The sequence below is a fragment of the Helicoverpa armigera genome, chromosome 4 (assembly GCF_030705265.1).
Source record: "Helicoverpa armigera isolate CAAS_96S chromosome 4, ASM3070526v1, whole genome shotgun sequence".
Taxonomy (NCBI): Eukaryota; Metazoa; Arthropoda; class Insecta; order Lepidoptera; family Noctuidae; genus Helicoverpa; species Helicoverpa armigera.
Genome location: NC_087123.1, coordinates 8,707,405 through 8,722,266, shown reverse-complemented (window position 1 = coordinate 8,722,266; position 14,862 = coordinate 8,707,405). Strand labels below are relative to the sequence as shown.

General features: G+C 34.5%; 4 protein-coding genes across 4 annotated transcripts in view; 2 read left to right on the top strand and 2 right to left on the bottom strand.

Annotated features, from left to right (window-relative positions):
* The window catches only part of LOC110374811 (bifunctional heparan sulfate N-deacetylase/N-sulfotransferase), a 95,381-nt gene extending 89,837 nt beyond the window's left edge, over positions 1 to 5,544 (bottom strand). Inside the window, exon 1 of the mRNA XM_021332692.3 lies at positions 5,320 to 5,544. The gene's annotated coding sequence lies outside the window, so the exon portion shown is untranslated. The remainder of the gene's footprint in view (positions 1 to 5,319) is intronic.
* A 426-nt stretch (positions 5,545 to 5,970) lies between these two features.
* Positions 5,971 to 6,863, top strand: LOC110374819 (large ribosomal subunit protein uL29m). Its single transcript, XM_021332706.3, has one exon. It carries the CDS (start codon positions 6,067 to 6,069, stop codon positions 6,835 to 6,837), a length of 771 nt encoding a protein of 256 aa, XP_021188381.3. The 5' UTR covers positions 5,971 to 6,066; the 3' UTR covers positions 6,838 to 6,863.
* Positions 6,864 to 6,933: 70 nt separating this feature from the next.
* Positions 6,934 to 10,768, bottom strand: LOC135116731 (uncharacterized). The gene is made up of 6 exons (XM_064034191.1): positions 10,367 to 10,768; positions 9,857 to 10,015; positions 9,155 to 9,606; positions 8,874 to 9,054; positions 8,424 to 8,544; positions 6,934 to 8,223 (listed from the first exon to the last, which is right to left on the bottom strand). The coding sequence occupies exons 1-6, from the start codon at positions 10,634 to 10,636 to the stop codon at positions 7,577 to 7,579; spliced, it is 1,830 nt and encodes a 609-aa protein (XP_063890261.1). The 5' UTR covers positions 10,637 to 10,768; the 3' UTR covers positions 6,934 to 7,576.
* Positions 10,769 to 11,897: 1,129 nt separating this feature from the next.
* LOC135116730 (cuticle protein 8-like) lies at positions 11,898 to 14,844 on the top strand. Its single transcript, XM_064034190.1, has 4 exons — positions 11,898 to 12,081; positions 14,014 to 14,244; positions 14,333 to 14,506; positions 14,690 to 14,844. Exons 1-4 carry the CDS (start codon positions 12,064 to 12,066, stop codon positions 14,783 to 14,785), a joined length of 519 nt encoding a protein of 172 aa, XP_063890260.1. The 5' UTR covers positions 11,898 to 12,063; the 3' UTR covers positions 14,786 to 14,844.
* Positions 14,845 to 14,862: the final 18 nt, after the last annotated feature.

Here is a 14,862-nt window from a genome sequence, read left to right as displayed (position 1 = left end):
TATTCTTGTACAAATGTATGCTGTGGTGAGCTAGACGGCTGAAACAGGTACGTAGGTATACCTGTGTAGCCGCAAACTCATGAACAGGTCGCGTGCGGCCGACAGACGATAGCGGCGCGAAGCCGGCCATTCTCCTCTGAACAAAGCTCCCCTGATCTAATCAACGCAACAATACACCTCGGATAACTCCACAATTGAGCTGGAAAATAAACCGGCCGCCACCCGTGCCAACACATCCGATATTTTAAATTACAAACAATATTACACGGCAGGGATACAAACGAGTCCATTGTAGGCCGTGTGCGTCCGACAGCTGTTTTAGATAACGTGTGACCTCTCTAGAATAAAGCGTTTCACGAACGATTACACCAACAATAAATGTGTAAGCATCGTAAGCGTAAACTGAAAGTTACAAGAAAAACGTGTTGATCATTGATCAGTGAAATAACAGTTTCTAACGTAGAAATAGAAATAGAAATAGAAATCGTTTATTTGCTGAAAATGTATGTTACAGATATGGTGGTAAATTAATTGATATTGTCTCAATACATTTCGCCTTACGGCATGCAAAGTATTTGTTGACGTTGACAATTTAACTTAATTATATTAAAAACTTATAATATTACACATTTTTAAGTTAAAATTCTACCCAAACTCTAAATAAAAATAAAAATCGACAAAACTAAAATACAAAAAATTCTAAATAGAAAAAAAAAAAAAAACTTAATGAATACAAAATAAAAAACTAAATAAGACTTACATTAAATTTCAAAAGTAAACTCTACAATAAACTCATAATTTACTATTTACAGTAACAAATTTTAATCTAATTCATCATTTAGGAAATCGTTAATGTTGTAGTAGCATCTGTCCTGTAAAATTTTAACTAACGATTTTTTTAATAATTTTGTCGGTAACTCTTTTAATTTTTGCGGAAGTTTATTGTATATCTGAGGGCCCATATGTAGAATATTCTTTTTTAGTAAAGCGGTTTTGTGTCCCCCGGTATACAGCTTATCTTTATATTGCGACCTCATTGGTCCGGCACGTTTCCTAACTTCAGTCAGTGATGTAAATAGGTGTTGTTTTGTTTTTACAAATAGCGCTACTTCCAATATATATAGAGATGGAAAGGTTAGGATTAATCGCATGAATCGAATCGCATGAATCGAATATGGACGTAAGCGTCCATATTCGATTCATGCGATTGTGTGTTTGGTTTGTTTTGGTTGACTCATTGCATCGATTTGCATTTTCACTCTCGCAGCCTTTAGTGTCCAGATTGTAATGGGTGTTTAACATGCATGGGGGTGCCGGTTTGATGAGTCATGTTTCCTTTCTTTCAAATCACTAATTAGAATTATTAATCACTAAGGTTACTGCACCTCCCTCTTTTCTTCAGGTTTTCATGGAATCCCGTAATAAATATCTAATATGTTTGAGCACATTTTTTAGTTTTTCATGAAGACTTTTACATGTGGATACTTAATCTAAAAAGTAATTCGATTTGAAAACGGCTACGTGCCAAGTTACTAAATCTACTGTAGGCAGTTGATGAACAGACCGAACACCTGAATTGCCTTCAAATAACTATGCAAATGGAAGTATTCTCAGTCCGAGTCTCGATCGACTGAAAGCGTTAGAAATGGCTTACATTATGGGAGCCCAGCGTAGTATTCAGATGATGAGATACTGATGACTTAATCAAATTCTCACTTACTAGCAAACTTATCTATTGCATTTTCAATGTCGAGTCCTGATATCGTTCAACAAATCGTTTTAACCATATCAGCTACTTGCGAGCAAACAAAATGGAATGTGGCCCCTAACGAATATAAAGAAAGAAAAAAGTACCATCTTTTATTTATTCGCTTGAATAGCTTTGATCTTCAGTCCTTTGAAAACGTCTTTTAAGATTCACAAAATACGTTAAATAAATGGTTTAATATTAGAGCGTAAGTACCACATTGAAAAACTATGGTTGGAATAAAAAATAAATGATCGCATTCGATTTGTATGCCATTTAAAAGCCGGTGACACAGCCGATTTAAATGAAATTCCAAAAAGGTCCAAATGTTTTAGGGACCCATCATTAAATGCGGGCGGAAACACCACCAAAGGTATTGACAATATAACAAGTTCGATTGGCCAGATTTAAGGATAAAATACCTGTTGAAATATCGATTAAAATTAATGAAGTGGATGAAATAAATATTTCTACATTTAAAAACGAACTATTCTCTTGAATTTCTTAACTATTTCTATTTTCTCCGATCACCTAGATCCCATAATTTTACGGATCAAAGTCAAAGATTTCACATAATAATAGGCGATTTCAATATTCTCTTTAAATTATCAGGCTAGGTCTTGCACCTTAGGATAAAGATACAATAAAAATATTATTAAATCACACTACGAGATAGCTGAACCATGCTAAAAATATCTAGCAAGGTCGACCAGTCATCAGGCTCTGTAGGACAAATGAATGCTGATAGATATTTGGTATGACTATGATAGAGGTTTGTTTCCAGGGTAAAAAATAAGCGATTCAAATTATTTTACTCATATTAGAGATAAGTGTCGCTGGTACACCTATGTACATTTTGTTTTGGCTGTAAGTAGACAAAAAAAATACAAGCCCCACAAAGACTGAGCGCTCTATTCACTGCATCTAATTCAACTGCAATTCTGTTTTCATTGAACCCGGGTGTATGCGACATCTTTGCGAATGTTGCATTAATTTCGATGTCCTATTGTGTTACGCAATACAATCATCCCTGTCCGTTCCGGGCTCATGGTCTAGAGCTGTGAGATGTCCGACGTCACAAGCGGGTCGAGTGTGACTGACAAGCATGCGAGATAATGCGATCGCTGCCTAAACAAAGCGACGGCGCCTGATTTAATCAACGATTCTATACGAAGATCCTATGTAAGCACCTATTCGGCCGGTGACAGATATAGTAAGTGGGACGTGACGGTAATTCCTAATATAATTCCGACGTAATAAATTATGTATACGAGTAATAAATCGAACATGGCTTGAGTGTCGAATCCTAATTTGATTCGACATTTCTTTTTACATTTCTATGGTAAGGATCGTAACGTTATTTATGCAGCAATGCTAGTCGAGTATATTTTATTGATTAGGTAGGAAGCGATTATAAAGACATTTCATTATTATGGCACAAAGTAGATTCTGATTGTAATGGCAAAATGTGAAGTCTGAACGAGTCAGTGAGTGTTATTGAGCTGAAAGTTGGGTGATTTCTTTTAAGTAGCATCGCTGCGTCAGTTGGTGTCATAAGCGTGCCATCATGTAAAATGTTTATGACATCGTCGGCAGGCGGAGAGCCGGCAGAGGCGCGCAATTGAGACGTTACGTTGTTTAGCGTGCGGTTCCGTGGGGCCCGTAACGAGCGCGCACAACTTGCTTAATGCACGCGACAAATTACCCCCCGCAACACACGCCGAGAGGATGGGCCCCCATCTTAATTAACGTATTTTGTCACCTTATAAATTGTACGGGAAACGGAATTGTGGCACTCCTAGTTAATTTACAAACAGATGGCAAATAGTGGCGACATGCCTTCTGAGAATTTGGTGCCTCATATTCATGCAGATGTTGTGTGTGATAATTGTGTGTTTTGGGTAGGTATTTACATATTCAAGCAGCAATACTCTGCTTACTGGTCACACATACTATTTAACTCTAATGTTTATTAAAAACGTAAAGAAAAAGAACGCAGACATTAGTTACTTATTTTCAAAGTGTACCAAGAAAACAATATTTCTTGAAACAAGAGCAAGGTCATAGAAAGTATCAGAAACTATCTCTAATTTTTAAGTCTTCTTCTGGTTATGAATTTAACTGTTAAAATTGAACAAAAGTTAAGAACAAATTCATAATTGAATCATTTGCTCAATTGTTTTTGGGTGGTTTACTCACAGAATCAAGATTTAACTTTCCATACTACATTCCTACAATGCTAAAAATGTGAAAGTGCCTATGGTAATGCTATATTTAGATAAAACAGTCCAAAATTATTCATGATATTCAGTTTACCATAATACTGATACAGCTTCTAATTTTTATATAATTTCTACTAGCTACTGACCCTAAGGGGACAAAATATATCCGATGTTACTCGGGAAGAGTGTAGTTTTCCAACAGTGAGATATTTTTTTATTGGTTCAATAGTTTCTGAGCCTTAAGGGTACAATCAAATAAACCAAAACGTGATGCCTCTTTATTATATTGGAATATTGTACATTAACTGTTCCCAAGGTTTGACCAAGTCCTGAGAGAATCTCTTTCAGTGAACGGACCTATATTCTATCTCAGGCTCTACGATATCTATGTACCCAATTTGTTTCAATGTGTTCAGTATAAATAGTGTAATTAAAGAATATGGATATAAAATCTTTAAATAACTGATATTATGAGGAAATACTTTTTTAAGTATTCTGTGATTTTGTTGTTACAGTCATCACAATAAATATGTTTCCTGAAACTTATTTATATCCGCTTTAGTTGAATCAGGAACAGAAATTGATTGTTCTGTCACATATTGTTAACCCACACATAAGATATTTAAATGTTCAGAGAAAAAAACACATTAAGTAAATAGTAACATAATATTAAGACTCATTGGATATAAAATCAACAACTTGCAAGCACACCAAAGTAATAAACATTAAGGGCCTTTCTACAAAAACTTTAAACCCTGTTTTACACTTGTCTAATAAAATTTTGGCTGCAAAATGAACCATATGTCAACGTCATAATTTGTCATTTTTTTAGACAAGGCATAAACTGACATTTAAAAGTTTTTGTGGTAAGACGGTAAGTCTTTCGATAGCTTTTGAAGAAATTGAAAAGCTAAATTGTTGCTAATTACTCATTGTTTACTGCCTGGCAAGTTGTTACGGGAAGTACTGTTACTTCCTATTACCTATCTAAAGATCAAAATATAAAATTACTACTATTGATAGTTATTAATTAATTGTTTGTTTCATAAAGCACCTACATAATATCCTATTATTTACTTCCGGTTTTTATTTATTTATAATAGTGATGGGTTGGAAGATCATGCAGAAGTGATGAAATTGTAAGCAAGTTCAATAAAAATACATAAGTAAACCGTTTTTTTTTTACTTACCCATTTTCTTAAAAGTATTCTTATTCGATTTTATAATGAAAATGATTCTTTGAACGTTATCTTAAATCAATAGAACTCAATAATAAAACGAGGCCAGATAAAAATGTTTACAACTAAACAAAAGTTTCATAAAAATAAAAGAGGTGAATGATGTTTGTACCTTTGATGCTTCCTCTACGATGATGGAGTCTTTGTAAATAACATACACTACACAATTCAAACAGTACTTCAGTCATATAAACACTGGGAGCACATCAAAATTCACGTGAATTAATCGATCATTTGAATTTGTTTTCATTATCATTTCCAGTATTTCGAGGAAAATGCGTCCTTTCAACCACTCACTCCAACCACGACATTATTCAACTCATACGTTTAGTTGTCCCTTTTCAATGTCAAGCTGTTTTAGAACAGATTTTTTGGGAGTTAATTAGAATATATATTTCTATATGATAGACTGCGAATGTTAAATATTATAAAATTCACATTAGTTCTTTGAAAGAGCTTCTAAGTGTACTTTGTAAAGCCTTTGTGCCTTTTAAAATCTTCACAGCGTGAACTGGGTTTTGAAATGCCATTCGACACCAACTAACTAAACGCGAAAATATGACGTAAAGATTTTCGTTCGAAAATAATGACTCAGGTGCTATTAGGCAAATTAAAATACATTAGCACGAATATACATGAATTATCCTTAAAATTTTATTAGGTTGCGTTATTAGGTAACTCGTTTAATAAACTACTGTCATAAGTCAAGACAAAATTAAAATTATTACCATGGCTATTTAATAATTCATCACCATAATATCATTACTTCAGAACTGAATGGTTTTTGTCAAACAAAAATATAGTATTAAGATAACCTAAAAGTGCAGTTTCTTATTTAACTAACGAACGATTTATTGCTATGAATACGATGTTTGGTAATTTGCTAAGAACTACTATAACCCGTTGCTTTCGCTCACAAAATGTAGTCAAAGTTGCTGCTGCTCCAATCATCAGACGCGAAGTGCATACTACAAACCCCTCATATGATTTAATGGAATTCTTTGATGACAAGAAAAATTGGAATGAAACTAATATCAGAGTTGGCAGAGCATGGAAATTGGATGAATTGCGAATAAAATCGAATACGGATTTACATAAACTATGGTATGTACTGTTAAAAGAACGAAACATGCTGTACACAATGGAACATGAATGTAAGAACAAGATGAGATTGTTTCCCAATCCTGAGAGAATTGACAAAGTTCAAGAATCGATGGACCATATAGAGACAGTAATAAGGGAAAGGAATGTTGCTTACTACAAGCTGGAGACGGGAGAGACAGGTGAAAGGCCTGTTGAGGATGTTGTTAACCTCTTTGGCTTACCAGACAAGCATGAGAAATCAGAGTATCACATCCCTCAGTTTATGAACAAACGCTGGGTTAGACCTTACCTTGAAAATGGTTTCATAACCAGTGCAGCAGTCAAAAAGTTTTATAGATTGTATAAAGAAAAAGAGTATAACACTGCAAGAAAAGCTCGCAACCGGGACTTTAACCATGTACAACATTTGCTGAAGCGGTTCCCTGACCTGGATATGGAGAAACTAAAAGCTGAATACCCTGATGTGGATATTGAAAAAGCTAAAAGATCCAAAAAAGCTAGAGGACATTTTATGCCAAAATACTAATTAATTAAACAATAATAGTGTAGTAATATTATTTTATTTATTCATTGTTCCTTAAACTTATTATAAGAAATATCAGTAATTGTAATAAAAAATATAGGTAGTTAATATTAGGTTACTTTACCACATCATGTATTTCAAGTTTGCTACCTTAATACATTAATCATTTATTGGTGGGATCAGAAGTATGAACATTAAGCATAATCAAAAATACTTAATAACTAATAATAATAAGTTACAAAAAATTTGTACAGAAACAAATCAAAACCTCCTACGTATATTATTGTAACCAACAAAGTGTCGATTTTGCTTTTTTTACATAAAACAACTTATTTTTATTTTCATTTATTTATTTTTAAACATATATTTTACGCTGACGAAGACGAAGACGCTGGATGCAGGTCGCCTCCAACAGGTATCTGTGGAGATCTAAGGGGGAGGCCTATGTTCAGCAGTGGACGTCCTATGGCTGAGATGATGATGATGATATATTTTACATTTATATTTTTTTTCTTTGACATTTTGTTGGTTACGATAATATACATAGGTGTCGAAATACTTTGCTCAAGTACCTTTAGGTTGGCTATTATTTTTGGTTTAAAATTGCTGCATTAGACTTAAAAAAAAAAACATTTATGGCACAGGAATCAAAACTATTACATCCCATTCTAAGATTTGGTCCCATAATTCTTTCCTTCCAGCCTTTCCTTTCATCCTGCAGTGTTGCCAGGGCATCAAGAGCTTATGGTTCTAAAAGGCTAATAGTTTTAAAAACTTCCAAAATATCTGGCATATCTCCACTATTACTAAGATTATGATAAACAATTCGTAATTCCTGGCTTGTTTTCATAATGTGCTTATATTTTTTAATAAAATCTTCTGTTACAACATAACCCTGTTCAAGTAAAGTTTGAGATTTATTTTCACCATCTTCTGGATTCTCATTTAATTTGTTCCATGTTTCTTGCACATCTTGCACATTGTATGTGTCCAAATATGCTTCTAATGTAATAAACAGAGTATGAACAACATTGTTCAAGCTACATTCTGTTTCAAGTTTAAGGGCCTTATTGTCAAGTTTATCATATTTAACATTATTCTCCTCAGGCTCATCCTCAAGAGACCACTTCTCACATTGTTTTAGCAAATATTGTATTGTTTTCTTTACCTTTTTAGGTTTCTCAAATAACTTTGGACAGATTTTAATTTCAGAATCTTCTGGTGGATAATTCTGCCACTGTGATTCTTTGAAAAACTTTATCAAAATACTAATAATGCAATCACTATTTATTCCAAGCAGTTTTTTTATGTGTAACATGCCCATCATATGCCTCATAAATGTTGGTTCAATTTTTTCCAAAATCCTGACAATAGAATCATGTGGCATACCTGAAAAATACATTGACAATTAGTGAAACCAGCATTAGTGTCTATTATGTAGGCACTGATAGTTTTTATTGGAACAGTGTAAGAACTTACAGGGCTTCAACAAAAGCTAAAATTAAATTAATAAACACTAATGAAAATTAAACACTGTTATGATCTTGTGCAGACATTGTGAATAATTTAAACAGTTCAATATAACAAACCTGAGATTAGTTTATAGAATTCATTTGCAAATGTATTGCAGAATTTGGCAGTATTTGGATAGTCAACGTTTGCATAACTCTCACATAGATAATATGTCTGGACCATTGTGTTCAGCCATATCTGAAAATCAAAGATACATATTTCAATACATAAATGTTTATAGTTAAATTAATCACTTTTTGACAAGTTCAGTAGTTCACTTGCCATGGCGGATGGCCTAACATGGAAAGTAAAATGTAATCCAGCACTGTGTGGAAGTAAGTATCCTGTATCTATACTATACTAATATAATAAAGAGGAAACATTGTTTCGATTGTACCCTAAAAAAATATTTCACTGATGGGAAGCAACAGTATGCCTGAGTAACAAGGCTATAATTTGCCAGGGTACAGAAGCAGAATTACAACCCAGAATGCTGTTATTACTTTTATAATTATTTGTTTACTTACTATCATAGTTCTTTGCATAGAATCTGGGTACTGCAGATGAATTACATGTGCAAAAATTCTCATTATTTGCCTGGAGTTGGCGGTGACAGCACCAGTGTACAGTACGTTGGCTGACCACAGAACAACTGCCATTAAAGGTTTGGTTGACCTCATAATGTGACGTGTTATATTGTTGGAGTGCCTGGAAATATCATTTTAATACATTAGCAATATGTATGTATGTCAATGAAATTATGACTTTGATGTAAATAATTAAATTGTTAATAGGGCTTGAACAATACCTTAATAGCCAAATAGCCAAATCAAATTGCAATAATTCTACAACACTCTCTAGAACTATAAACAAGCGTTCTATCCTGTTTGGCCTATCTAGAAGTTCAAATATTTCAAATTTCTCTTTCTGAAAATGTGTGCCTCTCAGGCTTTGTTTCATATCTTCTGGTGTATTCTCCTCTTTGTCCACTAAAGGGCCATCTTGGCTGCTGGCACTCATTTCATACTCAACTCTATTCATGCAGTACTTTACTATTCCTTTTCTGTGTTCGAACTCAGCTCTGTTTGTGAATGTGTCCTCTTTTAATTCCATAGGGGAAGTTAGGAAGTCTATATAACAGGTTCTTAAGTCTTTGACAAGGCATGGCGGGTGTGTGCTGAAGTTGAGAGCCAGGATCTGTTGGCTTTTGTTTATAATCTGAGACACTGAATAGTCTGCATATTCATCTTCATGGGCATTCTGAAATGTTATAAAGTTTTTATTAAATACTTTAATTGGATGATAATATTGTTAACAGGGTTCAATTAAGAGTGTAGAGTTTTGTTTCAACTGGTGAAACGGGACATACAAAGAGATTTAAGTACCTCCTATAAAGAGGCTATCTAAGAGTAGGTACCTACAAGCAGAATAGTTTGGTTTATTAAATCTATAGTTAGTTTAGTAATCATTTTATAATTCATGTTTCAAAGATAATTTTCTATATACATACCAAAATGATCTCCACAACTTCTTTGAGTACATTAGCGGATAAATATTGAACAGGTGTTATGCAAAATTGGCAAACTTCTAAAGCTTCATACCAAATTTTACTCTTAATTTCTATTGAGAATGATTCCTGTGCATATGATGGCATTTGCTTGATCTCTTTCTGAAAACATAGTCAATTAAACAATTTACTTTATACATTTTATTCATGATTTCTAAAGAAGTTCTTATATTTTGTTTTAAACTGCACATTATTGATACAAAGACTATAGATGCATATAATAATTAACAGCCTTACTTATAAAAATCTCTAATCACCTTCTAAGCAACATTTTAACTTATCACTACTTAAAGTATTAAGGGTCAGTGGGTCGTCGACATGGTTAAGCAACGCTTTTAAGGAAGAATTTTCTTGATCAGCCCTTGAGTATTACTTATTATTTAATTCACGTTTATAATTAAGGCTGTTAGTACTTAGCTAGTTTATAAAATAATAGCGACTCATTTAACTTACAGCGTTCTTGTCATGGTGTTTGCAAACACTTGTTTTGGTACATGATGGCAGATACAATAACAGTAGTCTTGCACGATGATCAAAATAAGCGCTACATGAAACCTGTCTGCAAGCCTGGATGAAGTTCTTCTTTTTCTTGGTCTGGAGTTCCACGTCAGCGTTCTTCACAGCTTTGGCACGTTTCCGGGAAGACTCATCGGGACCATTTTCCCGCTTTAAACTTTTTTTATTATTTGGAGACAGTTTAGGCCGTTTCTTCCTAGGACTCATTATTTTTTGCACTGTTTTATATACTAAAAATGCAAATTTTAACTTTGAGGCTACCTTATGTTATAGTTCTGGAAATAATTATTTAATAATCGTTGTTTTTTTCCAATTCACATTCACAAGAACCGCTCGCTAGTTGCTGGCAAAATGACAAATATTGACAATGACAATTTGACTTTGACGTTGGGAGCAGTTGGGAGCAACCTTTGCGATCGTTTCGTTTAAAAATGCTATATGTATACACTGACCTCTATATTTACCACTATGTGGTAAATATATGTATATATGTGGTAAATATAGAAGTCAGTGGCTATATATTTCAACATAAATGGATAAAAAAAAATTATAGTAAAGCAGTCAGGGTGTCTATATTTTACGCCAAGTAGATTTATCATACATTTTAATTGAAGTGGATTTGTTTTGTATGAGTTCATCTTAACCATCCTTTTATTTTCTAGGAAATCAGATTTATATGGAATAATTGTCAACATTTTAGGTATGTTATTGATTTGATTTGCCTAGTTAACATTAGATAGGTATGTCGACTAAACTTAATGCTTCGCACCTACGTTCTTCTTCTTCCTCCTGCCATGTTCCCAATTTTATTTGGGGTCGGCGCAATATGTCTTCCGTTTCCATTCTTCCCTGTCACTCGTCATACTGACTCTCCCTTCTTATTCATGTCATCTTTCAGGCAATCCATCTATCTTTTTTTAAGTCTTTCCTTTCCTCGCCATCCATCTACATTCCTTAGCACACATTTTGTTGCATGCGTATAATCTCTCCTCATTACATGCCAAAAGTGTTACCTACATGCTTTACACTTACGTTACTTCCAAAGACTACAATGTATATACTTAGAGAGTTACTTCGCTAATAAGTCTTATGCAGGAATATTGGGTCAAGTTGACCGATTTAGATGATTTTTTTCAGAAATCCCCGAAAAGCTTGACGTTAATATAAATCTGGTAATATAACAACAAAAAGCTTATGAAGTGGCTCGTAGTCATGACTAAACGAAAACTAGTTACCAATTAAACCCGTTGATCCTTTTTAGGGTTTCCATAGGGGTCATTTACCTACTATGGCAGATATCTAAATTGAATTCAAAGCTGCTGAAGGTACGAACTTGTTAACCTAAGGTAGGTTGGGTATGTGCAACAAACTGATTAAAAAATATTCAAGGTTGTCGTTATAAACAAACTATTGATAGTTGAAACAAATCTACGCAACTTCATTGTAACGTTCGGCTGCGTACCCAGTGCCAAATATTGAAAATTATTGATTCATAGTTTGCCGCAACCTGTACAAGTTCACGATTGCACTTTATTCTAGTCGAGGTGACAGAGGTATAAAACCACAACACTGCCAGCTCGGGTATCAGTTCCGCAGGGATCATTGGAGACCACCACGACACTACCTCCCGAAAAATGGCTTTCGTATTCAAGGTAGATACAATTTTTTGTTTACTTGTTAATTTCATTTCGTATTTTTTTTTAATTACAATTAATTAGGTATTGAGAAAGAGATCTTATGTTTTATTAACGTTATGTAGGTATCCTTATATTTTTTAAATTCATATCTAATGGTTACTTTTAAATATCTAAATTAGGGAGATTTTGCAGTTTATTGGTACTTTTCTGGTTTTGCTGAGAATGTGACATAGGTACCTACATACTTAGATACTTACAAGTGCATGCTAGATGGTAATTGCTGATAAATGCTAGGTGTTATGTTTACTGTAGCAACCCTTGCTTGGCTTTAATTGAGAAACTACAACTTGAATTTCGCTAACTTCATGATACACATAACTTCCATTTATTTCATCTACCCAAACAAAATACTTACTAGATTGAGTCCCCTTAGACACAGATTACTACAGATACTTCACTCAGTAGAAAACTTCCAATACCTATTACGATAATTGCCTACTCCTTCGCGTCAGCAACCACTGTATGCTAAAATGCGCCTAAATGCTCAAGCGTACAGCAGTGATTGCTTCGCACCGCGCGATTCCACAGTAATCGCAGGGCTGCCTCTTCGGTAAAATTAAATTAACATAACTTTTTATCTATGTTATTGAGAACTGTGAATATGTTCTGACTTTTATGTGGCAGTTAAAAATTTTATCATTTATAAAATATTTAACCAACTTAAAAAAAAGGAGGTGATTAGACATAGGTACAGGCCAAACTGAGAAGTTTGACTTGTATGGTTTGTAGGTATGTATGTTTGTGCGCGATAATTTCGCGTTTGGCTAAACCGATATCGATGCGATTTTCAGAAAAGGATTTGTTACATTTAGGAGAACGTTTTAAAATAAGTATAATACTTCTTAGTTTGATGATGATCTTCGGATATGTTCACTAGAAATGAAAAAAAAAGCCTTAAAAAAAGAGAACCGACTTCAAATAAGGCACAAAGCCGTAAGAAATAATTTGGTTTTTTTTTTATGTTGGTGCTAACAGCCGGTAATTACGAATCGAAAAAGCACCGACATCAAAAAATTAATTATTTCTTACGGTTTAGTGTTTTGAAGTCGGTTCTCTTTTTTTAAAGTTTGTTTTATTATTTTTGTAAGTTTGTTTTGTTTTATATACCTATTGGTGCTGACTGTAGAAGAAACCTAGATAAAACATAATTAATCAGTGTGTAGGTAAAATAAAAAAATCTTTAAAGTTACAGCACATAAGGCACCACACGGCATCGTAATGCGCGTACGAACGAACAGCACTATTAGAAGTCGGTTAAAAATTGAACGGCGTGCGCGCGCTTCGCTTGTGAAAACCGCAACTGAATTTGATCCGCCGGCGGACCGAGACCGCTCGGCTGGGCGGTAGGCACTTATAGCGCGCAAGTACATGGAGTGACGGAGGCCTGCCTTAGAGAACTAATATCAGTCTTCATCCTATCAATGACATCTAATATTTTTCTTAACTAAACACAACCTTAACCAAATTAGCTCGACCCTATTTTCGAATAAAAATAACAATGAATTTCAATCGTTAAATTAGTCTCGTCAGCTTATTATAAAAAAAACCCTGGGTCTCACTTTCTTCGTGGCCGATTATTTTTCATTGTCGCTATTGAGTAACGAGTTAATAACTGCTGACCGTGAAGGCCGTGACTTTTTGTCGCCTCTAACTGGAAGTATTGGTAAGAAATAAAAGAAAATAAGACACACCATCGAATTTCATCGCGATTTGCGGTATTAGCGTGGAATTTTCCATATTTGCTTCATGCACTAATGCACCTTACAGAACAAACGAGATTTGGGAAGATTTTGATTTCTTCAGTTAAAACAGCAATTAAGATCATTGCACCTGAAGCTCAAATTGTTATATTTATTCATTCAACTAATCAGAGTTTTATACTTCCAGTTCCTCACACCGGTAATGTTAGCAACAGTGGTGCTCTCAGGCAAAGCTCCTGGTGGCTACTCGTATAGTCGCTTCAGTGGGCCAGTCAGCGGTCAAATCGTGGAGGTACAGGTACCAGCTGCTGAAGGTATCCCGGCTCAACAACACGCAGACTACGGTTACGATCACCAAACTGGTCAAATTCATCCGGACACTGCTAAATACGCTCATTTGAAGACTGTTGATTACGTGGTACGTATATTTTTTCGGTGAGACAAGATCTACCTCAGATTATCGTAAGAATGGTGATAAAAGGTACATGACATGACTTGTGTTTTAGGCCAAACCTGACTACGCTTACTCATATGGCGTAGAAGACCCCCACACCGGCAACCTTCAGAACCACAAGGAACATCGCGATGGTGATGTTGTCCAGGGAGAGTATTCGCTTGTCGAACCTGATGGCTCCATCCGTCTTGTAAGATACACTGCCGACCCCAAAAATGGTTTCCAGGTAATATTTATTTCCCTTAATTTTCATTGGTGGCTTGCATTATTTCAGGTCCCATGTGTAGCAACTTACATTTCAAAGTTTTTTTGTCATAAATGACGATCTAGAGATCAGAAACGATTTGCAACAGTATTGTGTGTTAGTAGATAAGTCTATCTAATCGTTCCTTTTTATCCGTTACTTCAGGCCACCGTCCACAAAAAAGCAGGAGGTCAACCACAGAAGCTTGTCCATTACGGCCATGCAAAACAAGAACGAGAAGACGACTCCGGAGAGTACTAGTCCTGTTACATTACTTTAGTGTTTTGTACGTTGTTGAATATTTATTAAAGCTTTTTGATTAATAAAACAAAATAATA